This window comes from Lynx canadensis, chromosome B4 (genome assembly GCF_007474595.2).
Source record: "Lynx canadensis isolate LIC74 chromosome B4, mLynCan4.pri.v2, whole genome shotgun sequence".
In the NCBI taxonomy this organism is placed as follows: domain Eukaryota; kingdom Metazoa; phylum Chordata; class Mammalia; order Carnivora; family Felidae; genus Lynx; species Lynx canadensis.
In genome coordinates this window covers 113829773-113843916 of record NC_044309.1, presented here as the reverse complement: position 1 = coordinate 113843916, position 14144 = coordinate 113829773, and the positions used below count along the sequence as shown (strand labels likewise).

Genomic DNA, 14144 nt, shown 5'->3' with positions numbered 1-14144 from the left:
TTTCAGCATGTCAAGGGACATATATGTATATATTTTCATATATTACAAGTCTGTTCGATACGATCCCTTTTTATTTGATATTCCTTAATATCACTTAGCTAGTAGTACTTACTATTTCTAGAGGTTTTGGAATTGCTTCAGTTTTATTAAATATCTTACACTAAAATGTTTTTCGTAGGCAAGAGAGTTAATGGTCTAGTGTCCTTTCTCTTTTACATGATCTTACTAAAGGGCATAACAAGCTATCCTTTTATAGTATATTGCTTTCTACTATATTACGCTGTTATGTTTCTGTTGAAATTTGCTAAAAACAACAAAAAAGACATACAATAATTTGGGGAAATTGGTTTTTTGTTTGTTTGTTTTTTGTAAGTCTGTAGAAGAGAAGCTTTCTCTAGCACAGGAGGACTTGATTTCAAACAGAAATCAAATTGGAAACCAAAATAAATTAATTCAAGAACTGAAGAGTTCCATGGCTACGTTGGAGCAGGATTTAGCAAAGAAAGAGCAACAGTTGAAGGAGCAGTGTAAAACGCTACAAGATATTAAAAAAGAAAAGGTATTTCATTTTCTGACTGAATCTAGAATCTGAGAGTTGCGGTATCTTTAGAAATCATCTAGTCAAACCTCTTCTCCGATATGGGTATCACTTTACTTCAATAGCTCTCCTTAGATGGACTTCTAGTTTCTGATACGACACCGTGGTAATTGGAATGTTAATGCCGGGAAGTACTTCTTAACAGCCCCCTTGTCATTTCTACTCATTTTTCTTACTGCTCTTTTTAGTTTTATAAACAAATCTTTTTCACATTGTAGACCCCTGGTTATTTAGAAACAGGTATCGTAGCTCCACCACTATTATATAACATTCTTTAGATGTGTGAATGAGATTAAAAGATCTAGAAATACTTCTTATGCTTATAATTCTTTTTTTAAAATTATTATTATTATTATTACTTTTTTTTTTTTTTTTTTTTTTTTTTTTTTAGCAATTTCTACACCCAACATGGGGCTTAAACTCACAACCCCCAGATCGAAAGTCTCATGCTGTTCCAACTGAGCCAGCCAGGCTCCTCTTATTCTTACAATTCTTAAAATTTAGAGCCAGCTTTTTCTTATGGAAATGGGAGTGTATTCTACATAAATGATGCTGAGTTATACGGTTGAAAGCCTTGGGACCTGGGTCACTCAGTTGGTTAAGCATCTGACTCTTGATTTTGGCTCAGGGCATGGTCTCCCTGTTTGTGAGCTTGAGCCCCATGATGCTAACAGTGCAGAGCCTGCTTGGGATTCTGTCTCTCCCTCTCTCTCTGCCCTTTCCCCATTCTCGTTCTCTCTCTCTCTCTCTTTCTCTCTCAAAATAAATAAAAGTAAACTTAAAAAAAATAAAGTTAAAGCCTTGTATTATAAGACCACTATGTTTAAAAGTTAAGATGCTATATGAAAGAGAAATTCAGATTCTAGGAAGCACTTTATTTTTGGTTTCATGGTTGAAATATATTTCCATTAGCTGATAAGATATTATTCTGAAGTATACAGTTCCAGAAGTTTGTGGTGTATCTTAATTGTGCAATTCCTGAAAGTCTTTTTAGTTAAAAAAATTAAGGGATGTTTTTGTGGGGAGGTAGAGGTATTGAAGCTGGTATGATATTCATGATTTGTGTCTTGGGTTTAGAAAATTCTGAGAGAACTATAGTTTCATAGGCCTTTGTTGCGAGGGCTTTAGCTCAGTCAGAACTGTTGTAATTTTGACTATATCTCTAATAGATTATTTCACTTCTCCAAACCTTTATTCTCTAAACCTTTGTTCCTTATCACATGAGGATTAAAAAGAGCTATTTATCTTTAGTATTGATATTAAATTAGGTAATATGTCACACTACTAGCTAGGCGCCTTAAATAAAGGCATTGATAGTAATAATAGTAATAATGATAATAGCATTAAGAATAAGAACGATAGGCTAAATTTTATAGTGTTCTTTCCTTGCTTAGACACTATTTATTTCACAGTATTAACAGTAACTAATGCTTATGAAGATCTTATTAGTTGTTCACATTGTGTAAATAAGGACACAGAGGCAAGTGAAGGTAAGTAGTTTGCTCACGTTAACTTAGGTAGAAAGGGGCAGAGACCATGTCATGCCTAGTAGCAGTTATTCTCATGACATTAGTTTTAAGCTAAGTATTTACTTAAAATTATTTTTAAATTATTTTTCTACAGTCACTGAAAGAAAAAGAACTAGTAAATGAAAAGTCTAAATTGGCAGAGATAGAGGAAATTAAGTGTAGACAGGAAAAAGAAATTGCTAAATTGAGTGAAGAACTCAAGTCCCACAAGCAAGAAAGCATAAAGGTATGTTAAGATAATCATTGTCCCTCCTTCTATCCTGTATTATTGTCATTTAAATAAAAAATATGTATATATATCTTACTGAGAATCTACTATGTGCTAGACGCAGTTTTGTTGTTTTGACAAATACTCTTGCTGTCATCCCTGTGTTGTGTGTTATCCATATACATGTGTTGAAACTATGTTCCTTTGGTTTGCAGATTAGTGAATAAAGCAAAGTAGGTCTAAAAGTTTAGATTTGTTGAGATGATAATCAACAGAGCTGTTGATTTAGAAAATTGTGCCTGTGTTGGGGTGCCTGGGTGGCTCAGTCGGTTAAGTGTCCAACTTCGGCTCAGGTCTTGATCTCAGGGTTCATGGGTTTGAGCCCCGCCTTGGGCTCTGTGCTGACAGCTCAGAGCCTGGAGCCTACTTTGGATTCTGTGTCCCTGCCTCTCTCTGCCCCTACCCCACTCGTGCTCTGTCTCTCTCTGTCTCTCCAAAAATAAATGTTAAAAAAAATTAAAGAAAATTATGCCTATGTTTAGAATTAAGATTTTTAGGGGATTCTGTTGTTTCAGTTGTTTTTCTTCCTAAAATCTTTTAATACTCTGTTTGGAACATTTTTCCTGTCATAAGTGTACCTAGGGTGCCAGCTGAAGAAACTAATTGTCTATCATTTGCTTTGTAAAAATGTTATTCATTTTCTCAAAGGTTAGATTCTCTCTTGAATGCTCTCAATAACACCTTTTATGTCTATCAGTATACTTCCCATTTTGCTTTATAATTTATTACCTCTTTATGTTATTATATTCTTACACACTGTGACTTCCTTAAAGCAGCTAATGTATATAATCTTTATCTGCATCCTTAAAACCTAACACAGTGTGTGATGCCTCAGTGGTGACCAATAAATAAATGCTTGCTAAGTGAGAAAAGGGAAAATAAGGGGTAGAGGTTCTTCACATAATTTCATCAAAACGTGCATGTAAAGTGTCACTTGAGTTTAAATCATTGTTGAGCAGGAAGTAAATAATCTTGCGTCTTTTTAACCAGTTGTTTGAAATACTGAACTTTAAGAATCTCATAAGGGAAGAGGCTAAAACTCTTTTATATTGTTAGGATAAGTTGTATAAATTTCAGCTACATTTTGAAATATTCACTGTAAAGGATGATTTAGTTCCGGCCTTTTTCAATAGGAGGTAACAAATCTCAAGGATGCCAAACAGCTTTTGATTCAGCAGAAACTCGAGCTTCAAGGGAAAGTAGATTCCCTGAAGGCAACCCTTGACCAAGAGAAGAGAAACCAGCAAATGCTAAAAGAGCAGGTGAAAAAGGAAGAAGATGAACTAAAGAAAGAGTTTACTGAGAAGGAGGCTAAACTGGTAAGTTAATGGTGGGGAGTGTGTTTTGTAATTGATTTTGTAAGTCAATCCAGTAAGAGAGGATTTTTCTACTTGGAAGTTAGGATTTAAGTGCTCTTACCTAGCATTTTACTTTTTGATTGAGAAAGGAGATCTGATTTGTTTAAATAGCTGATATGTGATTGGAAATATTTTAGTCTGTAATTATATTTTGGTTTAGAGAAGTGAAAATTCAATGAAACATAATTCATAAAAAATAAACACACTTTTAGTGCCAGAAAAACAAATCCACAGCTATGTAGATTGAGGTAAATGGCGTGAATGCTGATGATGTTAAACTCATTTGTTTGGTCAAAGTGAGTGTTGATAAGGGAGAACGGAAACTTCAGTGTGGAATTTTGATGACCAAAGTCTACTTTTCCTTCCCTAAATTGTGCATGCCAAAATGGGAAGCATCTGGCTTTCCTCTGTTGAATTAAGTCCAAATATCCCCACATAACTTGAGGGCTGAACGTTTTAGTTGAAGATTTGCGATTTCAAGTTCACACAGTGAGTTGAATGGCTTGGAATTGGCTTTTTGGCAGGTTGATAGAAGAAAAGGTACATGTGGATTTTGAGACTGAAAATGCCAGCTTTGTGTCCAGGGCACCTTGTTATCCCTAACTATGTGTTCTTCCCCTGTTCTAGTGAGGAAAACGAAAACCTCAAATTGCTGTATGTTAGTGGTTCTTCTTAGAGGCTTGCTGACTGTCATTTCAGCATTATGGCCTTTGAGCCAGTTCAGATTACACAGATGTTTGTGGAATCAATTTTATTAGTATGAGATGAATACATTCTCCTGCCTTCTTTCCTGAAGAAGTAGTATTACTTATGTTGCCAGTATTTTAAGTTCAATAGCTAACTTAAATTTATTTTGCATTACTTTAGGAATAGGTTTTTTCCTCACTGTTCTTCCTTTTCTCAGCATTCCGAAATAAAAGAAAAAGAAATAGGAATGAAGAAGCATGAAGAAAATGAAGCTAAACTTACCATGCAGATTACAGCATTAAATGAAAACTTGGGCACCGTAAAGAAGGAGTGGCAGTCTAGTCAACGTAGAGTCAGCGAGCTCGAGAAACAGACGGACGACTTACGGGGTGAAATTGCAGTATTAGAAGCCACAGTTCAGAATAATCAGGATGAAAGGAGAGCACTACTAGAAAGGTGATTGATGTCTAGTAAAATTAGTGTGTTTCCATTCTAAGTGACAAGAAGATTGTCTTTTTCCACATTTTTTAAAATAGAAGAGTCTTGAGAAGAGTACATTGGTCCCGCAGGTATTTATGCAGCCATTTAAAAACTAACTCTTAAAATAATCAGATAGTTGAAATTAAAGTATTATATTTGAGGTTACGAAGTAGTTTCTTATCTCTGTTGTAGAAGGATCTTTGATAATGTTTTTAAAAAATTAATGATTGCTTTGCAATCTGTTCTAGATGTCTTAAAGGAGAAGGTGAAATAGAAAAGCTTCAAACCAAAGTACTAGAATTGCAAAGAAAGCTGGATAATACGACCGCAGCGGTGCAGGAGCTGGGCAGAGAAAATCAATCCCTTCAAGTAAGTCATCTGGTAATGTGAGGCTGTTTTTCAGTCTAGAGTTAACTCTTAGTGAAAAGCATATTTGCAATCTTTTTTGTTTTTTGTTTTTTGTTTTGAGAGAGAGAGAACCTGAGTAAGGGAGGGGCAGAGAGAGAGAGGGGGGAGACAGGATCCCAAGCAGGCTCCACGCCATCAGCGCAGAGCCCGACATGGAGTTGATCTCACCAATGGCAAGAACATGACCTGAGCCAAAACCAAGTGTCAGATGTTTAACCACCTGAGCCACCCAGGCACCCCAGTGTATTTTCAATCTTTAAAAAAAATCTCCTGGATTTAATAAATAACTTTTGAATGGTTACTATCTGTATAGCAATATTGTAGGTGTTATGGATAGTTGAATAAAAGTGATAAAGAATTAATCTGAGAGACCCCAGGGATCAGTTAGAAAGCCTTGTCATTCACGAATTGGCAGATCGTCTATCAAGGAATAGACGAGCTGCTATGTGTTAAAGAAGTGATCTGAATATGTGCTCAGGGTACTTAGCAAGGATTGATCATTAGGGTTAGAAGGGATGGGAAATCACCAAAGATTAGAAATTGCCGGTGCCTTTGAGGGTAAAAATTTGACTTAATTTGTCATTCAGACTTAAGAGTGTAGCAGCTTTTGACAATGGAAGCCAACCAAAGTATTTCTGATTTTTAAAATTTTATCCCATGGTGCCTATACGTCTAAATTTTGAGAAACTTGGGCACCAAATTAGAAATTATCCATCATTCTTTAAAATGTTGAATATTATAATGTATGGACACCCCCTTTTTTTTTTTTGATAGATCAAACACACGCAAGCGTTAAATAGGAAGTGGGCAGAAGACAATGAAGTACAAAACTGCATGGCCTGTGGGAAAGGCTTTTCAGTAACAGTGAGACGGGTAAATGATTTTGTTCATATTGCTGTGGTTCTGGATTTTATTTCTCAGTATCAATTAATGTTTTAACCATCAAAATCTTGTATTTGACAGATTTAAAATTTTTTCTATTTATTGGTTAACTTTACAACTACATAGAATAATTAAATTTTATGCAGTCTAGTTTCTGGTCAGCATATGTATTTCAATTTTAGTTTTAAGTATAGTCCTTGCCTTCCTACTCAGTTACTCTCTGGAATAGTCATTTTCTGAACCACTGGGCCATATGTTTAGTCATTATGTGTTTAACTCATATGTTTTAGTCATCATTGGGTTATTTTAAAGAAAAAGCAGAGATGAAAAAAATATTTATTCTGAATAATACCATGTGAAGTTTATATTCCTATTGAAGAAATTATGCCTGAAACACTTGGCAAATAGAAATGGTTTTCAGCTGGTCGAGGTGCTTTATTATCACTTTTTAAATGCCTCTGAAGGTTCTTTTGAGAATTCTTGATGAATTTCATATTAGATGTTTGGTACACTATCTGAGAAATAGAAAGCATTCAAATTAAGAGATTAAATTGACATGTTGAAATATTATTAAATAATACACTAATCCCTTGAAAGTTAATATACCTTCACAGTGCAGTTTGCAGTATTCTTATATCTCATCATGCTTTTGGTGTAGTTTTTATGCTTGAAATTGTTTAATTTTTGCCATTTACAGCATCACTGCAGACAATGTGGAAATATCTTCTGTGCTGAGTGTTCGGCCAAAAATGCCTTAACTCCATCTTCTAAGAAGCCTGTTCGTGTCTGTGATGCATGTTTCAATGACTTGCAAGGATAATGGGTTATCACAACTTCAGAATAGTATTACACTAACATTAGATTTTTAATAAATGCACTTAATAGAGGTCTTGGACTACTATTTGATTTGGACAGTGGTTGCAATATTAGACCAAATTAGAATTCATATATTTTGGAATGTTATCAATATCAAGTAAAACTCTTCTATTTTTGTGAGACTTGGGCTCATCTTTCATTACTTTTTTCCATTTAACCCCTGGAACAGCTTTCATGCCAAGTTTAGAATTAGCCAATGAAATGTAAATAAACTTTGGACAGAAAATAGCAATGTATTTTTTTAAATATAATTTCATTGTTCACAAATGACATGAATATACGCTTCCATAGCTTACTTTTTTCTCCCAAATTTAGTATACAAAAATGTACGTGGGTGATGTTATCACATCATATATGTTGCACAATAGCACATTATATTATTATTATATTAGATACTCTCTTGGTGAAGTCATGCACAGAACTATAAAACTTTCTTTTTTTCTTATATATAGGTCCATAGCTCAGTTGCATTGTTATGTTATAAATTTACTACTCATGTGTTCTAAGTACAGTTTATGTTGAAATATGTACTAACCATGAATTTGAACATGGTTTTTGTCTTAACAATATTGATTAAATTCTCTTGGGTAGATTTTATGAAAACCTCTGTAAAATCAGTTTGCTTACTTTATAGTTATCCTGGGGTTGTATTTTAAAGATTAGGGTTAATTTTTCTTTGTCTTTTTCTATCTCATGTTTAAACTCTCACATACTGTTAAGAATTCTATAAAACTACCCACCCTCACCCCCCAGCTGGAGGATGAATCGTAAAAATTGTATAATGGTTCTATTGTCAGTTTCTTGTAAGTAGGAAGGTTTTGGAGATTAGGCTTTATGTTATACCCTCGGATTGTCTCTCCAGCATTTTGGGAATGAGTTTGCTTTTTTAATGGATCTATTTTTCCCTTTATTTGGTTTAACCTTTCGAACCGTGGCTCAGCTTCACTGTAATAGTTTTATAATTTTGCATCTTAAAGCCAGTAACTGATATTGCTCTTGTCTTATCTGTGAAAACAAATACACGTGGGAAGGAGACATTAAATATTCGACTTTACATCTTCTTACCTAATAGGGAAACATTTTTGAAAGTTGTGAAGTTGACTTAAATTTAAAATGGTTATGAATTTGGGGTTCCATATTAACTGGTAAACCTTTTCACTTTGCAAAAATACTGCTATGAAATTGCTTTAAAGTAACAGCTGGAGAATAGAATATCACCAAAAACAAATATATTTCGGAATCCCAAAGTTATAATCAGAACTGAAACAGAATGGCTAATTAAGGGTAATTAAAAGTTAGCTTATTTGTATGCTGAACAATGGAATTGAACTTTAATTTATCATAGTCTTCTTAATTTGGGAAACATCTGTAGAGAGGTCATTAATATTGGTTTATTCTTTCTAGAGAAAAAATATAAAGTTATACATTTGTGCAGTGTAATCATCTGGTAATAATAAGGAAGAATGGGAGTTAATATTTCGTTTGCAATAGTCTATAATATACACTTGCTTTCAAATATCATGCCGAAATAAAGTTATCGTGTTTATGCTTTACCTGTAACATCGATAAATGAAGAGATTGTCCTATTCATTTAATTATTTTACAAAACTCAGTTAAGTAAATCCTGCTGTCAGTAGCTATTAAGGACCCTGATGGTGTCCCTAGACTAGGATAGACATACATCCTTGAGCATACATAAAGAAGAAATACAATGACTCTTTATTAAAAACAACAGCTGGATGATATAAATTGAGCTAAAATTATTTATGCATTTTCATATGCTTATAAATCCTTTCAAAGAGTCTTAATTCTACACTTTAAATATAAGGAAGTTAATATGAAACTTAAAAATTTTCTATGTTGGAAAAATAGATATTCACAGTACCTTTTTTTTTTTTTTTTTTTTTAAGATAGTAAAACTTCATGAGGATTCTAGGTTAGAGTATTTGTTCACTTCATCTCCTAACTGGGTGCGCTGAAGGCCTTTTCCCGTCTTATCCACCCACCCACATATTCACAAAAAAAAAATGTCGGGAGGGTAACAAACAAAATTGTATGTGTTTGAGTAATCACTAGTTTTCATCTAGCTAAATCTCATTTTATAGGTCCTGAATAATTTACCATAGGCTACTACACTAATGCTATCAGAAATGAACCTTTTTTGTGTGTGTGCTTATTAACTCTCACTAATTTAACGTGTTTTTAAAGAAAACAAAAAGGGTTTTCTTTTTCTTTTAACTAAAAAGTCATCTTCTGAGTTCTTACTGGCTCTACATTTTAGATGTTTGCTGGTACTATTTGTCAGTGAGTTAGGGGTGGCACGTCCCAGCTCTTGGCTCTAATGCGAAGCCTGTTGGCATCACATGTAGTAAATTCCAAACCCCAGCATAGAAATGTGAATTAAAATCAAGTTTTGCTGGGTTAGAGTACAATAAAGTATACCTACAGATTTTTTTTTAATAGGAAGAAGACAAAGCTGCTGGTATAGGATTAGTTCATTTTGAAGAAAAAAGAGGGAAACACAAAGACCTCAATGCAGTGTACAAATAACATTTTGTTCAACTACCTCTTAATGTGGAATTAGCTAGTTTGATAGTTTCCTCACAGTAATGTTAAATAGTAACTGCCAAATTTGTTAGTTTCCCATCTCTCTTAGAAAGGCTTTGGATTATTTTATAGTTTTGAGAACTTTGAAGCCACTTTTTTTTAACTTCGCATTTGCATAAAAATGTTTAGCTTCTAAGTGGAGAGCAAATTATGATCATATATTTTGATATTCATGACCTATTTGACTATAGCAATTTTTTTTAATGCACTTTGGCTATAAAACCATGGATGATTTGATCCATAAGAGTTAAATGTGCCATCAATTTAGTATTCCTAGACATGAGCTTGATGAATGGCATTCTGTAATTATAATGTGCCACACATTATCGTGTCTTAATTGCCCTTTGCCTGAATTTTAATGATCAATTTGTTATTGTTGCAGATGTGAATATTGTGCATAAACTTACTAAATTTATGTAAAATTGTATAAAATAGAATTGGAAATAGCTAAGTTCTTTCTGTGTAGAAGTAATGAATTTATTGTAACATGATGCAGTTATGTATATGACATTCTGTACTTCCTTGAACTGGATCATATATTCATAGTTTCTATAGAAACTTTTGCATGAATATTTTCTCATTTAGGTTTTGGATTCATTGTTTGTATTGTGTTTACTACTTGTGATCATGTAGTTGTGCCTTATTTTGTGAGAGAGTTTAGCTCAGTAAATACTGTAAGTTCTAAACTCAGTGAGTGGAAGGTTATTGATTATAAATGTAACTGATAAATTTCACAACAGCATTTTAATCTGTATAAAGAAAAATGGAAGGATCCTTATTGAATTGTTGATTTTGTTTTTTTTAATTTGTTAAAGATGATATTAAAAAACCATTTCTTTCTAGTAGATGTATTCTGTGACTGTAAATTATTTTTTTCTATTAAAAAAAAAAAGTACATGGGGTGCCTGGGTGGCTCAGTTGGTTGAGCGTCCGACTCTTGATTTTGGCTCAGGTCATGATCCCAGGGTCATGGGGTCAAGCCCCGCACCGGACTCCTCACCAAGTGTGAAGCCTGCTTGAGATTCTCTCTCTCCCCCCACCCCTCTCTCCGGCTCGTGCATGCCCTCTCTCTCTCTCAAGTAAAAATAAATGAAAAAGAATACAAAATACTAACCATTTTGTACTTATTTACAGATTGTTAGAACTTTCCACATGGATGTAGACCGTGGGTATGCTTTGGTGTTCAATTTAGGAATTAGGAATGAAGTTCATAATTGCAAGAGAAATTACTAAAGCCATTTTGCTCAAGACATTCCCTTCTTATTCCATTCATTATTGTGAAGAATTAACAAAACTACAAAGAAATACTAAACAATATTAAAGTCATTCCTTCTTTCATTGTTCATCTAAGTTTAGTACCCAGGTGACCATTTAAAGACACTTTTCTGAGGACTCAGTATACCAGTCGCTTATTACCGTGTTTTTCCTGGGAACCAAAATTCCAGAAGTGTTTTTTTTTCTTACTTGACTCTAATGTGCTTCCCTCTGAAGAGTTCAATGTGTATATCCTCAAGAACTTCCTAGATTATATATTAGACATGTTCTTTTGAGAGTGCTATAGAATTTCAGTTTAAATATGTAGCATATTCTTTTTTAAATTGTATTTTATTGTGATCACATTTAACAGATCTACCCTCTTTGACAGCTTTTAAATTCTAGTAGAGCAGACCTGTAGAGCTTCCTCATCTCACTTCACTGAAACTTTATGCCGTTGACTGGTGACTTCCCATTTCTCCCTCCCTTGGCAACCTCTATTCTACTCTGATTCTATGCGTCTGACTACTTTCGATACCTCACGTCAGTGGAGTCATACAGTATTTGTCTCTCTGTGACTGATTGACTTCTTTTAGCGTGATGTCCGAGGTTCATCTCTGTTGTTGCAAATTGCAGAATTTCCTTCTTCTCAAAGGCTGAATAGTATTCCATTGTATGCATATGCCATATTTTCTTTACCCGTTCATCTGTTGGTGGACATTAAGGGTTTTTCCACTTCTTGGCTATTGTGAATAGTGCTGTGATGAACATGGGAATACTAAGAGTTCTTTGCATCTAGCGTATTCTTCTTCAGCTGTTTTCCATCTGGATGTTAATTTACTCAGTCTTTCCCTTTAATGAGATTTAAGGGTAAACGAGTTCTTTATACATATAATTACTTATTGGACTCACAGGATTTTTTTAAAAAAATTTTAATGTTTATTTATTTTTGAAGGAGAGACAGAGTGTGAGCAGGGGTGGGGCAGAGGGGGAGACACAGAATCTGAAGCAGGCTGCAGGCTTTGAGGTGTCAGCACAGAGCCCAGCTCGGGGCTCGAACTCATAAGCTGTGAGATCATGACCTGAGCTGAAGTTAGACACTTAACAGATTGAGCCACCCAGGTGCCCCTGGACTTAGAAAAGGAATCTTGAGAGATCACTTAGTCCCGGTCCGTGTCCTTCCTCTTAGGTTGGTTTTAAATATTTAAAAGTTTCTACAAGATGATTGTTGATTTTTTTTTCTAAAATATATATATTATTTTTTGGTCAGATATTTCTTCCTAAATCTTCTCTTGCACAAATCTGTATTGTCTTCTGGATGTAATTGCTTTCAATCCCATCCAGGTCCCCTCTCTAGGAACTCACCTGCAGTCTAGTCCCCATTCTTGGCCCTCCCCTTTTTTTTTCTCATTTATTCTTAGACATTATCAGTAGTTAATTGCTTTCGAGATTCTCCTTTTAATTCAACTTATTCTTAATAAATATCTGAAATTATATAGAGACTGCCCCTCCTAATAGTGCTTGGCCCTTGGACAAGAGCCTTTATGCTGCAGTGCGGCGAAATCTGTGTTTTCCTCAAAGAATTAACTGCACGTCATGACTTCCTCAAGCCCCATCCTCTCTGTCTCATCCTCCAACTTAAGGAGATCAGTTAACGTATCACTTATCTTCCAGCCCAAATTGAAAAGTGCAATATGTCCGTTTTGGAAATTGCAGAAGTTACCATTCCTGAAATTGAAATTTGTGGATTTCCTTTTGATATGATCTGACTATAAGAACCCGTTTTTTTAAATGAAGTTAATAATATATTCCACCATGACAATATAATTCAAGCTACTTTTACTTGATAAAGATTCTAATGATGTTTCAAGTGCTTTCTGCCAAATAAACTTGGCTGTTCTATGCCAGCACACACAACACTCAAATCAGAAAGTGGTTTTATGACAAACTTCATCATTCGTTCCTCAAAAAATGAGGTTCAGAGAAAGCTACCTTAACTATTTCTATGAAAATCTCCCATATAAAAGTGTTAACTGGTGAAACTGGAACAGACACTTGCTTTTTTTCCCCTTAAAATAAGGGCATTTAATCTCTGGGATTTTCTACTTTCAATTTAGGGTATTACCAAGTATACCTGAGGTAAGTAAACTGTTGGCAAATAGGAATTTAAAAACTGTTAAATATAGACCTTATTGATTGCTTAATCTGTTAAAAAAGCAACCAAAGTTGTATCAGAATTATCAATGCGCTTTAGGGCTGCCTGGATGGCTCAGTGGGTTGAGCATCCAACTTTAGCTCAGGTCATGATCTCACGGTTCGGAAGTTCAAGCCCCGCGTTGGGCTGTGTGCTGACAGCTCGGAGCCTGGAGCCTGCTTCAGATTCTGTGTCTCCCTCTCTGCCCCTCCCCTGCTCATTTCTCTCTCTCTCTGTGTCTCAAAAATAAACATTTAAAAAAGTTAAGAAAAAGAATTATCATTGCATGTGAGGTAGGACTGTAAAGCAGTTAAGACTGGTTTGTGAGCCATGTAGGAAATATGGTTTCATTATTGACATACACAAAAGTGAGATGCTAGAATTCACACTGAGCACAAGCAGTGGACATTGCTTTCCTTCTGACCGTCCATTCATCTGATCTTTCACCCTTTACAAATTCTAATAGCACCATACTTCACTCAAACCTCTTGCGAGCCCTACTGAAACATGATAAGGTATCAGTTATATACCTGCCAAAAAATTCCTCAGAGTTCAAATTTGTTGCGGTCATTATTCCTCTATAATGAGGATTTTCCTAGCTCAAATCCTCAAATTCTGGAACTCCTTTAAAATGCACATTTCTTTCTAGCTCATCACTCAATAAGTGTTAGAAAAGTTTGAATGAAAGAATACCTTAATCCTAATGTCTAAAAAATGCACCACTTGTTTTAGGTTCCTACATTTCAGAGGATTCTGCAGACGACGTAAATAAAGATATCTTCTTGGTTTCCTGGTTCTTGGTGAAGCAAGATATTGCTGCTGTTATTTGTGTCATCCATGTTTTCTGTTAAAAATAATATATAATACATATATACTATATATATAATATATAGAGAGAGAATGTTGACAATTATTCACATATTTGGACTAATATTTTCCTTTGTATTTATTGACTTGCTCTTTAAAACTGAAGACTAATGAATCACTTGCATGTTTCCCGTTT

The 14144-nt window shown here is 34.5% G+C and overlaps 2 protein-coding genes across 4 annotated transcripts in view; one reads left to right on the top strand and one right to left on the bottom strand.

Annotated features, from left to right (window-relative positions):
• EEA1 (early endosome antigen 1) overlaps positions 1-10538 on the top strand; it is a 115062-nt gene extending 104524 nt beyond the window's left edge. For all 3 annotated transcript variants that reach the window (XM_030323372.2, XM_030323371.2, XM_030323374.1), the window contains 7 exons: positions 374-559; positions 2222-2353; positions 3529-3714; positions 4658-4896; positions 5169-5289; positions 6103-6201; positions 6908-10538. In XM_030323372.2, coding sequence (XP_030179232.1) covers positions 374-559; positions 2222-2353; positions 3529-3714; positions 4658-4896; positions 5169-5289; positions 6103-6201; positions 6908-7030 — 1086 coding nt within the window. In that variant the 3' untranslated portion in view covers positions 7031-10538. The remainder of the gene's footprint in view (positions 1-373; positions 560-2221; positions 2354-3528; positions 3715-4657; positions 4897-5168; positions 5290-6102; positions 6202-6907) is intronic.
• Positions 10539-13812: 3274 nt separating this feature from the next.
• The window catches only part of PLEKHG7 (pleckstrin homology and RhoGEF domain containing G7), a 128070-nt gene continuing 127738 nt past the window's right edge, over positions 13813-14144 (bottom strand). The window contains 1 exon segment of the mRNA XM_032593795.1: positions 13813-13985. Coding sequence (XP_032449686.1) covers positions 13878-13985 — 108 coding nt within the window. The 3' untranslated portion in view covers positions 13813-13877.